The sequence below is a fragment of the Gambusia affinis genome, linkage group LG02 (assembly GCF_019740435.1).
Source record: "Gambusia affinis linkage group LG02, SWU_Gaff_1.0, whole genome shotgun sequence".
NCBI lineage: Eukaryota > Metazoa > Chordata > Actinopteri > Cyprinodontiformes > Poeciliidae > Gambusia > Gambusia affinis.
This window is the reverse complement of record NC_057869.1, coordinates 18,220,343-18,241,914: the sequence shown is the minus strand read 5'-3', so window position 1 is coordinate 18,241,914 and position 21,572 is coordinate 18,220,343. Positions and strand designations below refer to the sequence as shown.

General features: G+C 36.2%; 4 protein-coding genes across 6 annotated transcripts in view; 2 read left to right on the top strand and 2 right to left on the bottom strand.

The window, feature by feature from the left end:
• Window positions 1-536: 536 nt before the first annotated feature.
• sdhaf2 (succinate dehydrogenase complex assembly factor 2) lies at window positions 537-3,339 on the bottom strand. Of its 2 annotated transcripts, XM_044100220.1 has the most exons (5): window positions 3,190-3,337; window positions 2,213-2,436; window positions 1,884-1,993; window positions 888-1,014; window positions 537-720 (listed from the first exon to the last, which is right to left on the bottom strand). In XM_044100220.1, the coding sequence occupies exons 1-4, from the start codon at window positions 3,214-3,216 to the stop codon at window positions 893-895; spliced, it is 483 nt and encodes a 160-aa protein (XP_043956155.1). In that variant the 5' UTR covers window positions 3,217-3,337; the 3' UTR covers window positions 537-720; window positions 888-892. The 2 variants fall into 2 exon arrangements, with proteins under 2 accessions (XP_043956155.1, XP_043956147.1); XM_044100212.1 differs by having other exon boundaries at window positions 537-1,014; window positions 3,190-3,339.
• Window positions 3,340-3,410: 71 nt separating this feature from the next.
• On the top strand, window positions 3,411-10,198 carry LOC122821892 (cleavage and polyadenylation specificity factor subunit 7-like). The gene is made up of 9 exons (XM_044100199.1): window positions 3,411-4,040; window positions 5,066-5,263; window positions 6,266-6,369; window positions 6,493-6,638; window positions 6,731-7,067; window positions 7,216-7,319; window positions 8,044-8,188; window positions 8,280-8,518; window positions 9,897-10,198. The coding sequence occupies exons 1-8, from the start codon at window positions 3,954-3,956 to the stop codon at window positions 8,512-8,514; spliced, it is 1,356 nt and encodes a 451-aa protein (XP_043956134.1). The 5' UTR covers window positions 3,411-3,953; the 3' UTR covers window positions 8,515-8,518; window positions 9,897-10,198.
• A 221-nt stretch (window positions 10,199-10,419) lies between these two features.
• Window positions 10,420-11,524, bottom strand: polr2l (RNA polymerase II, I and III subunit L). The gene is made up of 3 exons (XM_044100187.1): window positions 11,393-11,524; window positions 10,802-10,908; window positions 10,420-10,630 (listed from the first exon to the last, which is right to left on the bottom strand). Exons 2-3 carry the CDS (start codon window positions 10,894-10,896, stop codon window positions 10,522-10,524), a joined length of 204 nt encoding a protein of 67 aa, XP_043956122.1. The 5' UTR covers window positions 10,897-10,908; window positions 11,393-11,524; the 3' UTR covers window positions 10,420-10,521.
• Window positions 11,525-16,854: 5,330 nt separating this feature from the next.
• dagla (diacylglycerol lipase, alpha) overlaps window positions 16,855-21,572 on the top strand; it is a 40,788-nt gene continuing 36,070 nt past the window's right edge. For both annotated transcript variants that reach the window (XM_044100175.1, XM_044100166.1), the window contains exon 1: window positions 16,855-17,700. The gene's annotated coding sequence lies outside the window, so the exon portion shown is untranslated. The remainder of the gene's footprint in view (window positions 17,701-21,572) is intronic.

Sequence of the window (21,572 nt, the reverse complement as noted above, 5' to 3'; positions counted from 1 at the left end):
GGAGGGTTGCTGGTGCCTATCTCCAGCTGCGTCCCGGGCGAGAGGCGGGGTACACCCTGGACAGGTCGCCAGTCTGTCGCAGCATTTTACAAACCAGACCACAAATTTAATAGGGTGACTTTATTTCATTATTTCTATAAAAGGAACAGGATGTACTTGTAGATGATAAACAAGGTTCTTTGGATTATTCAAATGTAAAATTTCTGTTTATTATGTAGTAATATTTTTATCATGTTTTTATGAAATAAGACACCGAAATATTTATTTTTGGAGATCCATTCTCACCCAAGATCAGTAGGTGCCTAAAACTAAATATCAGGGTAATCTGCTGTCACCTGGTGTCCGGAAATGGCATTGCAGGTGTTACAACCTTCATTATGCAACACGTCCAGTGAGCATTCTGTCAATCATGGCACCCTCCTGTCATATGATCCACCCATGCAGTGAAGGAAGCTTATCACGATTCACGCAACAAGAGCAGCTAAACGTTCATTAAATACTTAATAATATAATCAACTGGCAGAGTCAGATCATAATTATGTATATTTTGTATTTTTAATGGGTATCTGACACAAAAAGCAGGTTAAATATACACTTTTTAAAAAAATCGTACTTATAATACATATATTCAGATCCATTTCATTCTGCCGATGAGGAGAATCCTCCGTCTCATTTACAGATGTTCATCTCATCTTCAATTGATCTTCTACTGATGCTCATCTACAAAGCAGATCAGAGTGTAGTACCCCATTTAATATTAAATTATATGATGAAAACTAATCAATAGTGAAATAATGTATTCCCAGCATTATTCACTACACTTCAGTTTTTCTTTTTTTTTTTTTTAAGTTTAACTCTGTTTAAATAAGCACTTTCAAAAACCTCACTGGGTTTATTTTTCCAGATACTCCAAGCTGGGTGCATCCAATCTCTGTTCATGGTTTTTGTTTTTTGTGAATTCTTTCAACATTTCCATAACTTCCCCTTGGTACACTTCAGGTGTCGGCTGGGCTTCTGTAAGGAAAAAAATAAAAGAAGATGACAGCAATAGAAATGTGTAACACTGCAATTGCAAAGGAGTGCTTGGTTGCAGTATTTACTAGGATGTTATACTTTAAGAGACACATCTGCAAATTTTACAAGCACATAATATATTTGGCCTCTTGAATACAGTTTCTCTGTGATCACTGTCCACACAGTGTATGAGACTCTGCGTGTGTCCACACCGACTCTAATATCTCTTAGAGCCTGGGATATTAAAGTACACCAAGAGAGGTGGGAGCATTGTGACAAAGAAAAAGAAACAAACGATTTAGAAACAGCTGAGTTAATCAAAATCATTATCATCCTTGCTATCTTAAGCAGCACTAATGCAACTGTATATTTTCATGAGCTGCACTTCTTTCACTCAGTTGTCTATCTCCAGATCTTGTAAAATGTCCTACACTTCATACAATGAGTCCAGCTTCCGTCTCAGAATGAAGTTAAGACTTTACCGAGGACTACAGTGTACTTTCGTAATTTACCCAATGGAGATGTCTGTCATGAGACGTTCCACACTCTTCTTTGAAAAGTCTGTAGGAAATGTGCTCATACAGTATAACTCAAATAATATCTAATAACAGTAGATTGGTCAGAATAGTTTTTGGTATAATTAGGAGGCAGAATCTCACTCAGTTCCATAAATAAGTTGACCTAAATTGGGATCAAAAATACAATTGGTATAACAAGAATGTAATTTATAATTCAGAAAATAATTATCAAATATTTGTTGAATTAAATATAATATTTCAACATCTTTATGATTACAATTTCCATAGGTCATAAAGGGAAAAATTATTTTCAAATAAAAATATAAATATAAGATATAACTAATGTTTCACCTGTGGCCCAGTAGTAGATGTCCCAGTCATTGCTTGGTTCATTAATCAATCTGTCATACTGTTGCAACTGGCTGACAGTCATTGTGTTCAGGTACCGTTTTGCAAAAAGGCTGCAAGAGACACAAGAACACATTTCTTGTCTTAAAAATTAAACAAATGCATACAATTAGACTCTTAATTTTTTCACACTGTCAATGTTAAATGGCAGTTACATAAAACCATAAACAATCAGTAATATATCAATCTTTAAAGATTACAGCAAAACAAACAAACTTAAAATAAAATAGGGCCAATCAAACAACACAACAAACAAAAAAGTATATAACAACCTGAGCAGTATACAGTTCTCCAACATCCCCCTCTTGCGACTCTCATAAAGGAGCCGTCGTCTCTTGATGTCAATGGGCTCATCTCTTTTCTCCACCCAGGGTGGCAGAGGAATCTCTATTAGGTCAGCTTTGTTGTCATCAGGAGCCTCTCCTTTGTAACCTCGAGATGATACTGTCCCTGTGAAGGTTGGTCTCCAAACTGCCTGGCACATTCCTGTTACCAACTGACATACAGAAAAAGCTTTTTCAACATCTCATGAATATGATACGTTGCTGATTCAAAGGTCTCTGCTTAGTCTACTGCAAAGTGAATCACTCCTTGCATTTTTTTAATCAATTATCATTATAGCATGATCAACATAGTTAGACCTGGTACAGTGCTGTAGTTAGATTTGCACTGAACGATATGTAGGCTACGTCAATCTGAATGTTACACCATGTTATTAGAATGCAACTGAATAAGTGAGATTGACTTGACTTTAATTTGGATTCTGGAAATGCATGTTAAATTGACTTATTTGTACTATAAAGTGCATTGAGATTTCTGCATAAATTAGACGTTACTGAAAAAATAGCATTGAAATAAAACAACTCCCAGTTGTTGGAATTTGACAGGCAAAAAAAGAAAAAAACGATTAAAAGACGATATCTGATTTCACGTTTAGGTTTGAATCGAGCCTGAACCAACATGTACAACAAAAACCACGCAGTAAAAAAGCAAACTAGAATTGTGTAATGTCAACAACAGCGGTCCTGTTGTACAACAGTAATCTAGCAGAAAACGTTCAACTAAACAACAAACATATTTGATGTGGCATCTTTAGAAACACAGACTCGTGCTTCAAAATACAACTTTTGTTAATTTGTCTTTAACATTTGACTCGAATATTTTTGGATGACCTTAGCCAAGAGTCTGTGGCATCAGAAGTGAGATTTCAACCAACACACGCGAAATAGTTATTAACCGGACAACTCACTCTTTTTGCAACAATTGAAGACAACATTTTAGGATCCTTCCTTGATAACCTTGATAAAAAGCAGCCCCTTCACCGAAGTATGAATGTTTCTGCTTAGTGTTTTATAAAAAAAAATTACACAAGCGAACGCATTTACGTCACCACATGTGCGCCTAACAAACCAGCCGACTAGATACAAAAAAATCTAATATGTCTCGTTGTTGCTAGGAAACGAGGTAGACAAAATTTTATTTTGTTCCCAAAATTAAATAGATAAGATATATTGTTTATTTTGTGAATTAGTGGTGATTTACAAAGTTCCAACGTAAGTAAGCCTCGGGTGAATTTAAAAGTAGGAACCAAACTGTATATTTTGTTCCCTACCGGCAACTTTCCTTTATGGGCTTGTATTTTCATCGATTGAAAAAAAAAAAGCATTAGCCGAGCTGGCGAGCATGCAATAGTCTGAATATAAACGTGTGTGCATTTGCAGGTGAAAGTTTAACATATGATGCCTTAAACTGGTTCATAATTTTCTTGTTTTTTAGTGTCGAATTTTACTTGCACTTCTGTTTTCGCAAACCCTGCGTGGAACGTTACCAACCGTAAGCTAACAAAACGAGGCGTTAACGCCATGTTTAATTCTTTAGTAAAACAGGGACACCTGTTGGATGAATGAATCGTTAATTTAACAAAGCGTCTCTGTGAAAACTAAGCTGGTCAAAAAAAGAAAAGCAGAAAAACAAGCTACAGTTCACAGAAGGTCGGCATCTGAGTCCGACAGAATGTCTGCTGCACGATCTGCAGCAGGACCGAGCAACTCCAAAAATGACCAAGTAGATCTGTACAGTGACCTGTATCCAAGCGATGAGGTAAGTCCACTACAAGGCCCTTTTTAAAGGAAATGCTCATGGTTGCCAGTGTATTGATTTATTAGCATTGCAATGAATGTTTCCATGATTCAAGTCAGTTAACTGAAAACAAATCACATTGAACAAATCTCTGAACACCTTAGGCATCTCGAATACTCTGATCTGTGTAAATCAGTATTTTTATATTTTCTATTCACGTCTAGAAACGCGATTGTGTGATAGAGTTTCTAGGGGGAAAAAAATCACATATGGTTCTCTCATGACCACACTGTTATTGTTGATATGAGTTACTTACAGCAGCCATGACGACTCAACTCCTTTTAGTGAATCTTCAAGAGTTTAGAATAAACCAAAAATAAATATTCATCATGCTTGATTTGGGTCCTACTGTGTTTCTAGGAAGGTCAATTAAGGTTGAACTTTGACTCTAACTTAAGAGCGAGCTGGACAGTATGTCACAATGATTTTGCAATCACAATATCGGTTTGTTCTGAAATAAAACCACATCACACACTGTTTGCAATGCAGTGTTTGTTGGCTATTATTTTTGAAATACCAGAAATTTATGTTTTACATAGAAGTAATATATTTTTGAAATGTCCTGCTTTGGGACAATAAGGTCTATTTTTATTCCAAATTAAGCCTTTTGATTGGAGTCTGACTGTAGTTGACGCTCACATCTAAAACCCAGATAGTGCCCAAGATGCTAAAAGTTAGACAGTGATTAAATGTTCAGAATTGACAAAGGAGCAAGCAAGTATTAAGGAAAATTTGAATTTACCACCACTGATGTAGTCATTGCATGTTTTCTCTAATACCATACAGTCCTACTGTAAAAGAAAGAGGTTTATGCATTATAAAGATGGCTGTATTATTACCTTGAGAGCAAAAAAATATACTAATGTACAAACTAAAAAGAGTATTTGTGCTAATTACCATGTGCCATGGAAATTGTCTTGATCTGAGAACAATTAAAGAAAAACCAAAATTAGCTCCATTCACTTATTGCATTTCATCCCGCACAGGATTTGGATAAAATTTCTGAAGCAAATGAACTTTTTGATGCTGTTCTAACGGGGTCGGTTGATAAAGAGAAGAAGGTTTCAAGTAAAACAGCTTCCACCAAGAAGGCTTCAGAATTTGGGAAAACGACTGACGAGAAAAAACACAAAAAACAAAAGATGACGAGAAAACTATCTATATATGTTGGGAATTTTCCCTGGGTAAGTCCCACTCCTTTTTTTTTTTTCTCTGGTTATCTTGAAAAATAGTGGATGAATTTTCTTTGTTCTTGGTTTTACAATTAAACACACATATTTTATTTAAGAAAATAGACCAACAGATAAACTTCAACTGAAAAACAAAAATGAACATTGCACACTAACTTCCTGGGAGCAAAGGAAAGTCACCTGATTTTCCAGCAAGTATGCTGATTTTCAGCGCTCCTTGCCCAAAGACCCAAGGCAATGTCAAGTTTATTTACATGGTACATTTCAGAACAAGTGCAAAAGCATTGGTATTATTTAGGAATACCAAAAGTAATACAGTTTGATAATACAGAATAAAACAATAAACTGACATCTTAAAACAATTCAGTTCAAGCTCGAATCAAATGTCAAGGAAAAAAGAAGAGTTTTAACACCATTTAAATAGTTTTTTGGTCTGAGCTCTGCATACCTACAGAGTTACAGCACTTGCTTTGAATTCACCCAAAAACTTGTAAAGCTTTTAATTTTTTTTACTGTATTATTTATTTAGCTTTTAAAATAATTGAACCACATTTTGGGAATTGCTAAGCATTTGCTTTGTGTAAACTTTCCAACATTGTTTTTTTCCACTCCCATAAATTGTTTCTTAAACTTTGTTTTTAACAACTATTTAGAATTAATTTTGAATCCTCATTAGATACTCTCATTCAAAAGTATGTATTTTGAATGAGATACTTGGTTCGGTAGGAAACGCAAAGCTTTGCTATAGCAACCAGTTTGTTATGCCTGGTTAATGACTTGACATGGACATATGTTCAAATAAATACCTAATAGTTTGTAAGAATATTTGCTGTGTAAAAATGTAAATGTACACAATTTTCATCTCTAGATTCACACTACTCTATTTTTATTGTCATTTATTTGTTAGTGTAGTGTTTCCCATGCAAGTCTTAAAAATGACTTTATCCCTTCTATCCTCCTGTCATTCCTTCCCTCCAAACCTGCTCCTCCTCATAGTGGACATCAGACAAGGACCTCACAAGCTTGGCCTTACGACTCGGTGTTAAAGACATAGCAGACATCAGATTTGCAGAAAATAAAGTTAATGGCCAGTCAAGAGGGTGAATATTAAAAAAAAACATACATTTTAATAATTATGGAGAAAACATTACAAATGTAAGATTTTGTAAAGTTGCATGTTTCTAATTCAGCATTACTCACCTTATTGTTTTTCCGTGTTCCAGCTATGCAGAAGTGGTGGTAACCACAGAGGAGTCATTAAAAATATTGCTGGAAAAAATGCCACTATGCCATATTAACGGAGAAAAGATAGATTGTCGCTTTGCCACTCAGCAGAACCTCTCTGTGTTCGAAGATATTGCAAACCAACGTAAGATCTGCAGAACCAAATTCAGATAACGCACACCTAATATCAGTATTAGGTGTATGACTGTTGATTTTAACGGAACATGTTTTTGACAGGCATACCCGCACGTGCTGGTTCAGGTTCGAAGGACTTGGATTTTGCGGAAAAGACTCCCACTGCACTATCATCACAAGAATCCAGTGCTCTCCCTGCTCCTCCAACAGTTTTCCCATCACATCCATTTGCAAACATGTTTCCTTCACCACCCAGTTTTCTCGGACAGCCACCTCCTCTGTTTCCACACATGGCACCACCTCCCCTCATGCCACCTCATTTGTTTCCTCCACATCCTGCGCAAATTCCTGGCCAGCCATCTCCGGGTCTGCACCTAAATCCTCCTTTCTTCAACCTGACACAAGACGGGCAAAGCAGCAAGCTGTATAGAGAACAAAAGTAAGTGAGGGAACGTCTATGGTGTCATTACATGTATATAAATTTTCAAAGCTTAAATTAACAAACAATAGTAAGGAATACCATAAATGTATAATTGGTTTAATTCAGTAATGTAACATGAGTCTTAAAAGTGATCTTGTTTTTCCAGACAAACATCTCAAAGTGAAGATGGAGATTTTGAGGAGATGATGAACAGAAACAGAGCAATTGCCAGCAGTGCAATCACCAAGGCTATTTCAGGAGCTACAGCTGGTAAAAGCAGATGGTCAAATTTAGAAGTAAAATGCAAAGAAATCTTAAAAATATTGAAAGCCATTTGGACAAAAAAACATGTCTTTTCAATTTAACAACCACCTCTACTGTTTCCTCTAAAATATTTCTTTAGTAGACATTTTTCTAGGTAAGCTTCAAAATTACAATAAAGAAGACTGAGGGATCACATTCTCAAAAGGTGTTTCTTTGTCTTAAGCAAACTCCATATGCATCTATCTCTTAATTTCAAAACTAATGCAGAATTTAGGAGTCATTTTGATTGATTCATATAGACATCCAATCAATTTCATGTATTTCAACTTGATCCTACTTCTAAAGAAACCCAGCCAATTCCATTGAGCTTTTAAGTTTAAATTTTTTTTAGCATGCACATAGTGACAGTGGAAAGAAAAAATCCCCTTAAACAGGCCGAACCTGACACAGCGTGAGCAGCCATCTGCTATGAGTGGAGTTTTGAAAAGATAAGCTATTTACACATAAGAAAGCACAAAAGCACTTATCCAGGAAAAGTTTCTGTCAAAAGAACCTAAATGGTTATTTTCAGCAGTGGCTTCATTTTGGACAGTTTGTTCCTGGTACATGGAGCCTTTTTGTAACACTTTGTAGAAAGAATTGGGAATAAAGTGATGTGTTTGCAGCAGCACTGAATATGACATTTTAATAAACCTAATATCCTTAACCTTTCTTTTTTGTGTCATTGCAGGAAACCTGAATACAGCCATGGAAACACTATTAAGTGCTATTGCCATCATTAAGCAGTCTAGAGTGTTCAGAGATAAAAGCTGTCAAGCACTTGTCACCTCACTCAAAGACTGCTTAGTCTCAATCCAAGGAGACTATGGCTGCAAGTGTGTATTTATATTTGTATTAGCAGCTTTATCCTAATAGCAGCCATTCTATCCTCTCGGTCCTTATCCACCAATTCACTTCACTTTTCAGATCAAGCCGTCATTCCAGAGAAAGAGAAAGGGACAGAGGACGTGAAAGAGACCATGAGCGTGACAGGGAGCGTGACAGAGAACGGTACAGAGAACGAGACCGAGGCGATGCTTATGACAGGGAAAGCACAGGAGGATCTCGAAGATACAGAGAACGTTCCTGGAGCGAAGAGAAGGACAGGGAGCGTTCACGAGAGCGGGAACGACACAGAGATCACAGAGACCGATACCGCTAAATTGGTAAGGTTTTCACAATTCAATAACTTTCTGGATTTATTGGTTTGATTACTTCTGTAGACTGAATGGTTGGTTACCAACGTTTGTTGTTAATTGGTCCCTTAGAAATATGTTTACTTTGGAAATTGGTGATGTTTAATCCAAAATATTATGACTGCAGGGACTGTACAAGAATGAGATAAGCAAAATTAAAACTCAGAAGGAAAAGGACTATTGATCTTTTTAACAGAACTGAGTTGAAGTGTCTCCCTTTTTGATAGTATAAGACCACATCAGTGCTGACATAACTAGGAACCTGTATGTTTGGAAAGGCAACAGGAATACTTCAAGGTATATACTGGATTTAGTGAACATATCTCCATACAGTCAGTGTCCTTTTCAGGGAAATTATTCTGCATTTCTGTAAGATGATGCACAACATTTATTACAAGATTATTTGGTGTGGTGTGACAGCAATACAGACCTTTCCCATCCAATAATCACTTGAAACACCAAACCTCTAGACTGTTGATGAGCTAGAATTCTTTTTATAGTTTCACATGAGTAAATATTAATTTCCAAAGGTCAAGCATCCTCACTTCTCAGCTGTTTACTGAGAACTGTTGCTACTGAAAAAGAGTGCTGACATTTTAAAGTTCTGTGTTTAAGGGTTTTGGAGATTTATTGCTGCTATTAAAATGTTTTGTGTTAGACTTCAATCATGGATATTTCCTATATGCAATATATTTTGTGATTTATTGAAATGTTACTCCAGATGCATCACTTAATTTAGAAAGACTGCCCTATGTGACTTTATTATAGCAAACACCACTTTAAATTTCAGAGTTGCAGGTTTAACATGTAACATTGATTTCAGACACTCTTGTAGGTCCTTTAAATGATTCCACCATATCTTACTATTGTTAATGTGAGGAGAAGCCACATTGAAATGTGACCTTACAGGTACTGGAGGTCGTCTTTGTTGCATCCACTTTCCCAGTAGGATATCCACCAGTGTTCCAGTTTTTTCCAGACTAGGATATTTGAATTTCCAACTACAAATGGAATGCAGCATAAGCACCATTCCTGTTGTGGCAGTGAAATATTTTGAATGGAGTATGTACAGGTTTATTTCTCATTTACCTGTATCAAAAATGGTTAGCCTTTGCAAATGCTGTTGGAATTCTCTAAGAACATTTTTGTCAGCTCACATTTGATAGAATTAAGGTCACCCAACTAGTTTTAGTACACATGGCCATTATCCAGATTTAGCACATGAAGAAGTTCACAGATTTTATGAAAAGACTTGACATGTTTGTATTTGTGTATTACTTTCAATCCATATTTGAAATTTAACTGTCTTTGCAATGCTTCCCTATTCCCCACTCCCTCTTCTTTCTAGGGTGACTTTGACTGAAGCAGAAAAGGAAAGGCATTTTGTTTTTGCACCAAGCTGTATAAACATCACAAGGAATCTGAACTTCAAAGTGTAAAATGTACTTTTTTCTTCTAATATTACATTCATTGTATAACTTTGTTTAACCAAAAGGCCTGTAAAAAATTTTTATGTATAATAGAAACATTTGCATGCAGTGAACACCTGTTAAGTTTGTTTTCTTCCCTTTTTGTATAAACTGTACAAATTGAAAAAAAAAAACTAGAAACCTGTGTTCTGTCAATCTTATTAAAAGTACCTAAAGGATCGCCATTTGTGTGTTTTTAATTTATTTGCTTCACATCAAACCACCGTTTAACCTTTAAAAAGCATCAGAAATATTTACCCAGTTTTTAAACCCTTTGTAAATCATGTACACAAGTTTAACTAGTGGTTTAATGTTGCTTGGTTGAAAACACTTGTATTGACTCAGTTCAAAATGTTAGTTTTGTTGTTACTGCTGCAGTGTTGACAAGTCAAGACGATAAGAAATCTTTTAAATTACTTTATTAAAAAAGAACATAGCTAAATAGCAATTAAATGACTCCACACCCCAAAACCCGACCCTCCACAGTCCTTAAAGTTCTTGGAGTTATTTTTCAAGCGGCGCATAATTCAGCAATTTCTCAATAAGATCCACATGAGACAGCAGCATCCTTCGACAACAGTACCGCTTCAAGCCCAAGGCATCAAGGGCATCACTTAGTGGAAAAAAGAGAAGAGAAATAACATCGGTGACTATACGTGGTAATTATTAGTGGGTACAATATTACCATTTAAATATTTGTATTATTTCCCATGTTGCATCATATACCAAAAACTTGTCTCAAAACTGAACAATTAGTGCAGGCAGTAATGAAAAGAGGTCTCACCCCTCAGTGTATTCTGCTTGAAGTAAGCCAAGGTAAGCTTCCCATTTGTTACCCACAATCTTCCCACAAGTGAAGCATCTGACAGGGATAATCATTGTTGCGACAACCTGAAAATAGATAAAACATCCCGCTATTATAGCAAAGTTTGCAAGAAAAAAAACATATGTTTATATTTAATTTTCAATAAAAATTGTGCATGTTTATAATACTGTATCGAAAACTACAATGAACAATGCAAAAATAACTTAAAAATTGACTCCTGAAAAGAGGTGATCCTTGCGACTCAAGAAGTGCGTGTTGCTAACATGTTGTTTTGCTACCATAGCGTTACAACTACTGCTAGCCCACAAGTAATGCCATAAATACAACAGAAGTATAAATACAAAGATATGAATCTCCTTAAAAGTTTTGAAAATATGTTTTAATGTTATGTAAGAAATAACTTGGACAAGTAAAATCAATGCTTTAAGCTAATGTTAGCCTACCACGAGCGCACATTTTGCGAAATTTATTGACTTCCGGCAATAGCTTGTGCATAAAACAAATTTTCTACAGTACACATACACAGTTTTGTTCCAGTGTATCACTCACCGTAACCAAATATGGTAGAGAATCAACCAATAAATCACAGCAAAATGTAGATTTTTCTAGGAGACAGAGTCTAGCACGTTAGCTACTCCGTTTGCCCCTGACTTTGTAACAACTTCCGGTTCAGTTTCTTCCAAGATAAAAGCACTAATATTCGTCAGTGAAACCACGATATAGTTGGGCGAGTTTCCGGAAGGATGAGCGAAGAATACGTTACTAGATTAAATATATATATATATATATATGTTTCAGAAATTTATTATAAATGTATCACACTTTTTTTTATGTTTTTATGTTTTATGTTCAGTGGTGCCTCTTATGGCTGGGCTCACTTGGCCAGATAGTGATATTCTAATATGGTTATTTTTACTTTAATACCAATTTTAAAGAAAAAATATATTTTTTTATTTCTTAATTTGACTAATTTATGATGGTAATAAAATGCATACATAATGCATGCTAATGTCAATGTGCACAAGTTTACAATATCTTCATAAAACAATAGTATAGGGAAACTTCTAAAATTCTTTTAGCTCTGATTTTGGAGGCCTCCTTAAAACTGTCAGTAGTCCTCATCTGGCAAGTTGTTTCAACATTCTTTAAGAGCCTCAGTTTATTGTTTCACAACATAAAATATTGTCTCACATTTAACTGCATCCATGGGTGAGAAAAGATACAACAAAGCAGTGCCCAGTAAATGGTAGTTATAATGGTTCAGTAGAAATATTAATCACACAGAAGTAATAACTACATATTAGTTACTAATATGTCTTAGTATTCATAATAAAGACAAACGCTGGGATGTGTTGATATGTGATATATGAAAGACATTAAACATGCCCATACAGAAAACTTCTTTTGAATCTTGCCATGGCATTTTAAGACAGTCACACACATTTGTTTAGCCCAAAAATAGTTTTCATAATTTTTTCATTCATTCCTGATAAGAGAATTTTTGCCCTTCTTGGATTTGCTTTGGCATAATGTTGACATGAAGAAGGCCTTAACACAGTTGATAAAACTAAAGAAAAAAAGAACAAAAGTAATCACTTTGTCTGGTTCACCGCCTTTAATAATGTTGATTTTCACATTCTTTTCTTTACAATTAAATGGTTGAGAGCAGAGGGGAGGGTGCATAAGGAAGTTATGTTAAAGTATATAAAATATATATATATATATATATATATATATATCTCACTCTATATATATACAGATCTATATCTATATATATTGATATAGATCTATATTTATCTATATATATATAGATATATATATATGTATCTATATATATAGATACATATGTATAGATATCCACCAGTATCATCATTACAGTCACCATGAAAAATATCATTACTATCATAGCCATCAGTAACACCATACATTATTACATCATCTATGTATTTTAATCTGCTACAGCACATATGCTAAATGAGGACTCCTACTTGAATTATTGCATTTATACGCTTTTGAAATTATGAAAATAGGAATTTTCTTCTTATACTACTTTTTTTTAAATACACTGTATAGTACAATGTAAGGTGACATTTTTGTACTGGCATACTATTTTTTTTAATCATAATAGGGAAGTTGTGAATGTTTATGAATAACTTTTTCTATAAACTGTGTTTAATTTATTTAAATTAAAGACCACCAGTGTGTGTATGTGTGTGAGAAGTATCTTACTACTTTATAATCAGTCAACTTGAGTTATGCAGTGCAAGCAGAAATTACTGTGAACAGCTGTATAGATTAATTTGTGCAGCAACAACTGAGTGTGTTTTTTCTCTCCCTGTGAGTGATTTACGAGAGCAAACATCCACATAACTATTATGCCCATGTAAATGTAAGATACTTTCATGTCACCTATATGGTTTATGCATTCAACAACACCACAGGAGCAAAGGAAAGACATAAGCAACCAATGTTTTGACAGCAGTCTTTCAGTCTAATGTATCCCACATATACTACAGTGTCAAATGTTAGATGTGAACAAATTCAAATGTCAAAAGTGTTTTTGCTTGGAAATATGTGACAGATTATAAATTTGTGTTAGTATTTGACAAGAAAAAAAATATCTACACCAAAAATATATTTGATTCCATTTTCAGTCCTTTGCAGTTTTTATCATTACCCATGTCATGATTGTATGTTCTGATTGTAAAAAAATAAAATAAAATAATATAAGGTAAGTGATTTTAGATCTCTGAACATTAACACAGAGTATATTTTTTTTGCTGAATTTAGTGAAGACATCTCAGCCCAGGAAAGGCATCTATAACCACCGAGAATCAACCAAAATATACAGGTTTGATTCTGGGTAAAAAAAAACAAAACCTAATGTCTTTACCTCAACATAAAATTGTTTTTTTTTGTTTGTTTTTTTACCTCTCTTGGCACATACTTTATATATTGAACACACTTTCTTGTTTACAGCCCAAAACTGATCAAAATCTGTACTGTCAGCTTCTGTTTCCAAGCCCACAGAGTCACATCAATGGGAAACTTTCATAGAGCACAGAATCAAATTCATCTCAATCTTTATGATTTTCTATATACCTTGTATTGAGTCTATTTGGCCAAAACTTTCAGAACATTCTCCTTTCACCAACTCATTTACTTTGAAATCATAGAGACAGTTCAGGGACATTATTGATAGAGAAATTTTTTTCATGACTATTAAGCAAAATAAACTGCAAGGATGCATAAATATCAAAACTCTATCAATATTTATACAAACTGGAAAAAGTATTAGATTAAACCACATTTAAAGAGTTCTGGCGGCTATGTAATGCAGTGTAGTTTTTTTTTTCTTTTAAAAAAATTTTCTAATTACATTTTATATGCAGTATTGCAGCAACTTCATGCATATAGTAAGTATAGTTATGCTCCATATAAAGCCTTGATCAAACGTTACATAGGCTGATGCACTACAGATGAAAGCAGGCCAAAATAAAAACCCTAAATAAGACAAAGATAAAAAAAAAGAAAATACACACAGACTGCTGTGTCTCCCCATTGCTCGTCAAACCAGAAAAGTCTGTGAACCAGTCAATATTTCTATCTTAATTTGGTTTTAATTTCTCCTTGCCAGCAGCAGAACTCCCAGCAAAATGGCTCCTGCAGCGATAATGGCACCGCCAATAAGAAAAGGCTTGAGATGTTCCATAGAGTCTGTAGCAGAGACCTTGTCACCCGCTGCTGACTCAGCTTCTGCTGCTCCATCTTGAACGGAGGAGACGTGGGAATCCTCGGGCTCAGGGGCCGCTGGGGCCGCAGGGGCGTGATCAGCCTTGCGTGGTGCTGCTGGCTCCTTCTTGTCTGCTTTGGATGCTGCCTTGGGTGCTGGAGCCCCTGCCTTGGCTTTGGCTTCCATGGATTCAGGGACACAGGTGTGGTGTGGCCTGGTCAGTAAGAGTCTTTACAAGGTCAGCTTTGAGCTGCTTCACTGGCGAAAAACAGCAAACAGACAGATTATCCTTTCCAATTAGACCCCGCCATCATGTTATGTGCTCTGATGTGAGTGGTTAGAATGAAATATGTATGAGGCCCTGATAGCCAAATGTGAGCCTGGAATGTGACCTTGGGAAAAATGGCATTGATGGGACTACTTCAATGCCCGTAGGAACATGAAAATGTTTATATTGGCCAAAGATACTGTAACATAACCACTCTCTAAAACGGTAATCACATTCAGAGCTGCTTCATGTGTTAGGATTTTTTTTCTTGGGTTAAATTCAGCAATCATGTAATTTAGTAATGAAGGCAGGAGTGACAGCGCTAAAAGATGTACATCTAAATGAATCCCTGTTCTGTTGACCCTGACATGAGCAAGATGAAAAGTATTTAATATATTTCACTACCTTGCCCTCGGTCTGACTGTAAAACCTAATGAGTCATATGTTCTATAAATGGATACCAAGATGGAGGAGAGCATCCATCGATGGAGGAATAAATGAATGAAAAGCAAATCAGTCAAAATGGAGAGAAATAAATCAGGTCGAGAGAGATTGCATCACAACAGTATGAATTTCACAAAATGCAGGCTAAAAGCATCCTAACAAAAAATGGCTCCTGTTCTGAATACTGCTATGATACGGTCCAAGAGGAAAATGGATGTGCTTACCTTTCAAACAGTTAGGTTGAGATTATGAGAATAAATGGATGGCTGAAAAGCCAGAGCTCTGGAAGTTAAGATGTCCTTAATATAGGAAAATGAGCGACACCAGAGAGATGGAGGACACTGAAAGCAAGAGGGAGGGCAATGGGAGGAGAGCTGGATAGACTGGGATGTACCATCTGCTTGTTCAAAACAGGGGAGAGGGACTGACATGGTTTATTTTTCAAAAACTTTATGGTAAGCATTATTTCAACCTATAAAATTAGGTGGATCTCACATATCAATCACATTTTACCTAAGAAAAATTAAAACAAGAATCTCAAGGTATGATAGATAGATAGATAGATAGATAGATAGATAGATAGATAGATAGATAGATAGATAGATAGATAGATAGATAGATAGATAGATAGATAGATAGATAGATAGATAGATAGATAGATAGATAGATAGATAGATAGATAGATAGATAGATAGATAGATAGATAGATAGATAGATAGATAGATAGCTAGATAGATAGATAGATAGATAGATAGATAGATAGATAGATAGATAGATAGATAGATAGATAGATAGATAGATAGATAGATAGATAGATAGATAGATAGATAGATAGATAGATAGATAGATAGATAGATAGATTGACTGAGTGACTGACTGTCTGTCTGACTGACTGACAGACAGATCTCCGTGTTGGAAAAAAAAGAATAGATAAGTGATGTTGAACAAATTCCCATCACATTTCTGCTTTCTTCTTTCATATCTGTAATAACTCAGTTGAATGTGTGTATGCTTGTGTGTTGTTGCCTTTTAGGCTACGTTGCTGCTATCTTCCTACTGAGAAACAAAGAATTCTTCTATTCTATATTATTTTCTAGTCACGCACTTTAGTGGGTATTGTTAAAATCAGTTGTCCTGACAAGTCAGATGTATCAGTCTCTAGATGAAGAACATCGGGCTTGCTGTGAATCAGCACCAACAAAATATTTACTTTAATCTTTAGTTATTTACTGTAGCCTAATTCCCAAATACAAAGTATATTGCATGATTTCACATGAGATTGTTTCTAAAAACAAAAATTACGTAAAAGCAAAAATCAGTTTTGTAAAATGATTTTCACATCACAGTTGATATCCTTCCTGCATCGCTATGTTGTCACTGTGGAAACGACAAACGCTGAAAAACACTACATCATGAGCATGCGCAGAACTTTAAAAAGACGGGTTTGTTCCAGTCGGCTGTGTTTTTTTTAAAGCAATTTATTGTCGTAAATTTGTTTAATCATATCCTTCAGGAAAGACAGCTTGTTTTCTGACAAAGGAACAGAAAAAAACAACACATGCTGTCGGGTCTTCCATAGGTTTTCCTGGATGACGTCACAGAGGGGAGCGGCAACCTCTCAACACACACTACTCTATTTGAACCAGTTACCGCTCCCTGGTATCCACAAACCGCTGGTGTCGCCATTTCTCCGCAAGATTCCCAAAGTGTCCACAGTGAACGGTTCATAAAGCTGAGCGTAAACTAGCAATTCACGGCGTTTACGCAGCTCTCCGCAGACGGGGAATAGCAAGTTAGTACGTATATGTCGGTGGGGAATATCTCAGGGGATGGGCTTGATTGTCGGAATAAGGCTGGCTCCGTTTTAGTCCGTGACAGGATTCGGGAGTTGTCCGGCTGATGGCACACGCAAGCCACTAAACTACACCACAAAGCCCCGGAGAAGAGCTCGTCCTGGTCGTGAAAAACGCAAGGGATTTTCTATCTCCCATCAAGCAGGAATCATCATGCCGAGCGCTGACGAAAGGGAATGGGAAATGATCCACGCTACTTCGTGAAGAGCCGCAGCCGAAGACGTGTTGCAAATCAGGCGGAGGACCGAGCTGTCAGTTCCGAACGCCTTCGACACGGTTGTGTAATTAATTTGGCTGCTGGATGGTATGTGTCGGGTCTACCTGGCACCCGGCAGATAACCGAGGAGGCTCCGGGGCTTTGATGTGTTGGGGGTCCATTCATGTGTCGGTGGTTGCAATGACGTCTGCATGGTTATTTCATATCAAACGGTGAGACATTTCAAAATTCACCCTGCCTGACCGGTGATCCGGTGTGCGAACGAGCAGGACTGTCGGGAGGATATGGGAAAGAGAGCGGAACCGATGCAGTGGGTCTCGGCTAGGCATCGTCAAAACACAGGTGAGCGGCAGTAACACGATGACGATACTGACCATTGTTGCGCTGCCTCTAGCTATGCACACACACACACGCACACACACATACACACATACACACACACAAGGCAGCACAGCAGGTATTGTGACCCAGCTTTCAAACCGAGTTTCATGGCTGGTTGAAACACATTTCTGTGCTCTTCTCCGTGCCCTGCTGAATAGACTACAATGGACACTGACTCACAAAGATCGACTTGTTGGATTTACACATAGAAATGCTGCTGCACCCCAGTGCTGCAGTTAACCATAACTTAAGCGCATTCTTTTATTGTTTAAGTTGTAAAAGATGCTGAAACATCAGCAGACTCTTCCCCCCCGCTTATTTACAACAAAACTTCAGCTTAGTTTAAAGTTTGTTCAGAACTGGTCAAGCAAGGGGTGTTATTCCAACCTGGATCTGTAAAGATGCCATCTTTTTGCAACTTGTGCAGAGAATGTGTGGTTATTTCCCTGACAGCTGCTGTCATTGTTCATGTATGTCTCTCATAGTGTTGGAGCATAGATGATTGTAGATCAAATGATTTTAGAGATGCGCCAATCAATCAGCTAATTTTCCTTGAGTCAGTTCCCATTGATTATTTGGGAGGTTTCATTTTTATAAAATTGTGATTCCTCCCCCCCTTTTCATTAGATTACAAAAGTGACACAGCATGCACTTTGAGTTTCATAAAAACAATATATGAGGGATATTTACTTTAAATGAAAAAAAATCTTGTAAATTCTATTTTTTTTTTCTCTTGAAACCAAATTACTATGTCCCACAATAAAACCTGTAGCAGATAGCTTTGAAGTGTTAGTTCTTAGAATAAAAAACTATAATTAGCAGGTCAGAGCTCAAAATTAACCCTGTTAACTCTCTTTATCAATCTGCTAGTTAAATTCACTGGTATGTTCAAATTGATAGTTGCTTTACATAGAGAACTTATGTTATATTTTTGTCTGTGTAAGCTTGCAGTCATATAGGTCTGAATACATACAGCGCACAATTTATATTGTATCAGTGTAAGGGAAGAAGGCATACATTCTTGACATGTTTGCTTTGTCAGTTTCTGACAAGGGGGTATTTCAGATGCCACTTCCTCTTTTGCTGAAAACCAGCTCCCACTTCTCACTAGTAGCTCATTAAAAATGACGATCCGGGGGTTTCACAGTTAAGCAATCTCCATCCAAATGGCGTGATTCCTGAGGAACGCTGCCTGCCTCACCAATACCACCAGTGAGGCAGGCAGGTCACAGTTGGATCGGATGACTTTATAAGAGCAACCTTCCTAATTTTATTAAGTTCAACACACATTAGTGGATGCAGGATAAGCTCAGTGCACAATTGCTCATCCAGTTCACTGGCAACACAATGTACCTTAACACACCACCCAGAGTTTCTCTTAAGGACATTTTACCTAAATATACCAGTTATCTGCAGAGCAGATAATAACATACACAAATAACATACTGAATGCAAGCCTTCTATACGAATGTAGTGCAAGTGTTTGTGTATGGGGAGAAAAAAGGAACAACCAGGTTCACTGAAACAGGCTGCACTTCTATAGTAAAATGTCTTGAGCACAAACAGAAAAAAACAGCAACAAACCCCAAAACAATTTGAGGATGGATCTGAAAAAATCTCTCTGTATTCTCCAAAGTGTCATTATAATCTTGATTTTCTGTTTTATACGGCTATAGTTAAAAGACTTAATCTCAAAGATTTTCTAATTCCCAGTAGCGTCTTGGACCACACTTTCTACTCCCAGCAGCAGAATATCTGGAGCCAAACTGAGACTATTAGCCATTTTCAGCATTCACAGTTACAGACCTGAAAATGGCTTAGAAATTAGGATTAATGCAGCATATTTTAACACATTTTTTGTGGCATCACTTTCTTGAAAAGGGAAAGGTTTAAAATCTAGTAACACCTGAATTTCTCTTTGCGGAACAATAAAAACTGTTTCTATTCTACTGTATTGTATTCTGTTTTAACTGACAATGAATTTGATTTGATTGGATTCTTCCAGTATGGAATACTGGAAGAATTCCATACACAAAAAAACTTTTGTGTAAAATTCTTCACGTTGTACACACACAACAAACAGTTTGAAAAAAACAGTATGTTAATACAGTAAATCTCAAGGGATGGGTGATGACAACATTTTGTAGTATCTATTGCAATTATAATCAACTTCAGTGAAAAAGTTACTTCATTCCAACAGTATGCAATATTTGCATATGATCATATTTTTAACCGTAAAAGTAACAATTCAAATTATTTTCAGCTTTTGGGTTATTAAACAGCACTGTTAATATAATTGGATGACTATTAAAAAGCTATTGTTTAATCAGAATCACTGTTATTTGATGTGATCCTGGTGGTATTTACACAGAAAGCTACATAGGTTGGTCACGTCACACAGTTATGTTATAAGAAAGTCGTTTACTATTTTAAATTATGTGGAAAATTGTTACATAAAATATTACTTAATTTCTCTGCATACTTGGGGCTTTTTCTCTGAATGCCTTGAAAGCCCTGACGGCCCGCCACTGCTCATTAATTTAATCTGATTTAACAGGACCAAGCTCGGGTTTTTGTCTTCTCAGCTAATTAAAGACTGATCCTGCTCTGAAGATGAGGTAGCAGCCATTGAAGTGGTTCTTTTTCAGTGTTTGCTGCCTAAACAAATGCAAAGAAATCATGGCTCATTTGTTCTTCTTGGAAGCCCCCTTGACTCTGAGCAGGTGTATAGTTGAGTATATAAAGTTGTGTTTCACCCATAGATCAGAGATTAATAATTTTTTAGACCAACAAGTAGGTCAGTAAGCACAGGTGTTAGGCAACTAAATATATTACTGTTACGTCACAACTGATTAGTTAAGCTGTAACTTGCCAGGCTGCAGTCAGTGCTTTAAACAGAAGTAATTTGAAATTTCTGTTGTTTGGTAAACTAAAATACAAGAATGAACAGATTTTCCCTTCAGTCATCACTATTGCCTTTAAGGTTTTCTTGAAGGTTTTTGGATTTTTGTCCTTTCTTGCCTTACCTGGCGTTGTTGGGGAATATCTTAGCCCATGTGTACAATATTGGAATGATTTTAAACGTTAAGTATAAGAGCAGTATTGAACATTGATTCCAACTAAAAATTTGTATTTTTAATCATTTTTGTTGCTGGAATATAAACATACCATGTTGTTCATGAGTAAGTAGTTTCCATACGGCTCAGTGATTAAGTACTGCATAGACTAACTCGACTTTATCATTTACTAATGAAATGAGTCCTTAGTTTTCTCTACTAAATGAGAGAAACAGATGGCGTTACTCACACACTGCCAAAATGTTTTGGGGAAAGAAATGCTATCGGCAATCATGTGATGTCATTGATCTTGAATAGAATTTCTCCAAGTGGGCAGATGCAACTAATCTTGCACAATACCATCAACTTTCTTTTCTTAGTCTCAACAGAAAAGCCTGTTTCTGTTAAATCCAAGTCTGTACTCTGACTTGGCCCTTCTTTTTTCCTGAGAGGAATTTGTTTTAATGATTTATGCTAATTGTCTGTCCTAATTATTCCAGATCAGGGGCCAAAAATGTTTAATATTTAGAGCAGTTCACATTTTCAGCCACCTTGAAATACCTTCAGATTCATCGAAAGAAAAGTTAGATACCCTAACCACCCCTGGGCACTTTATTTTATGGCATATGTAGTCCTCTGTCTGTTGAAAATATATGGGCTGCAATGTATATTGTATATTTAATAAGTAAGCTGTGTGTGTGTGAAGGGGTGTATGATTGATTCCTGTGTAAAGCACTTTGGAGTTCTTGGACTGAACAAAGTGTGATGCAAGTACAG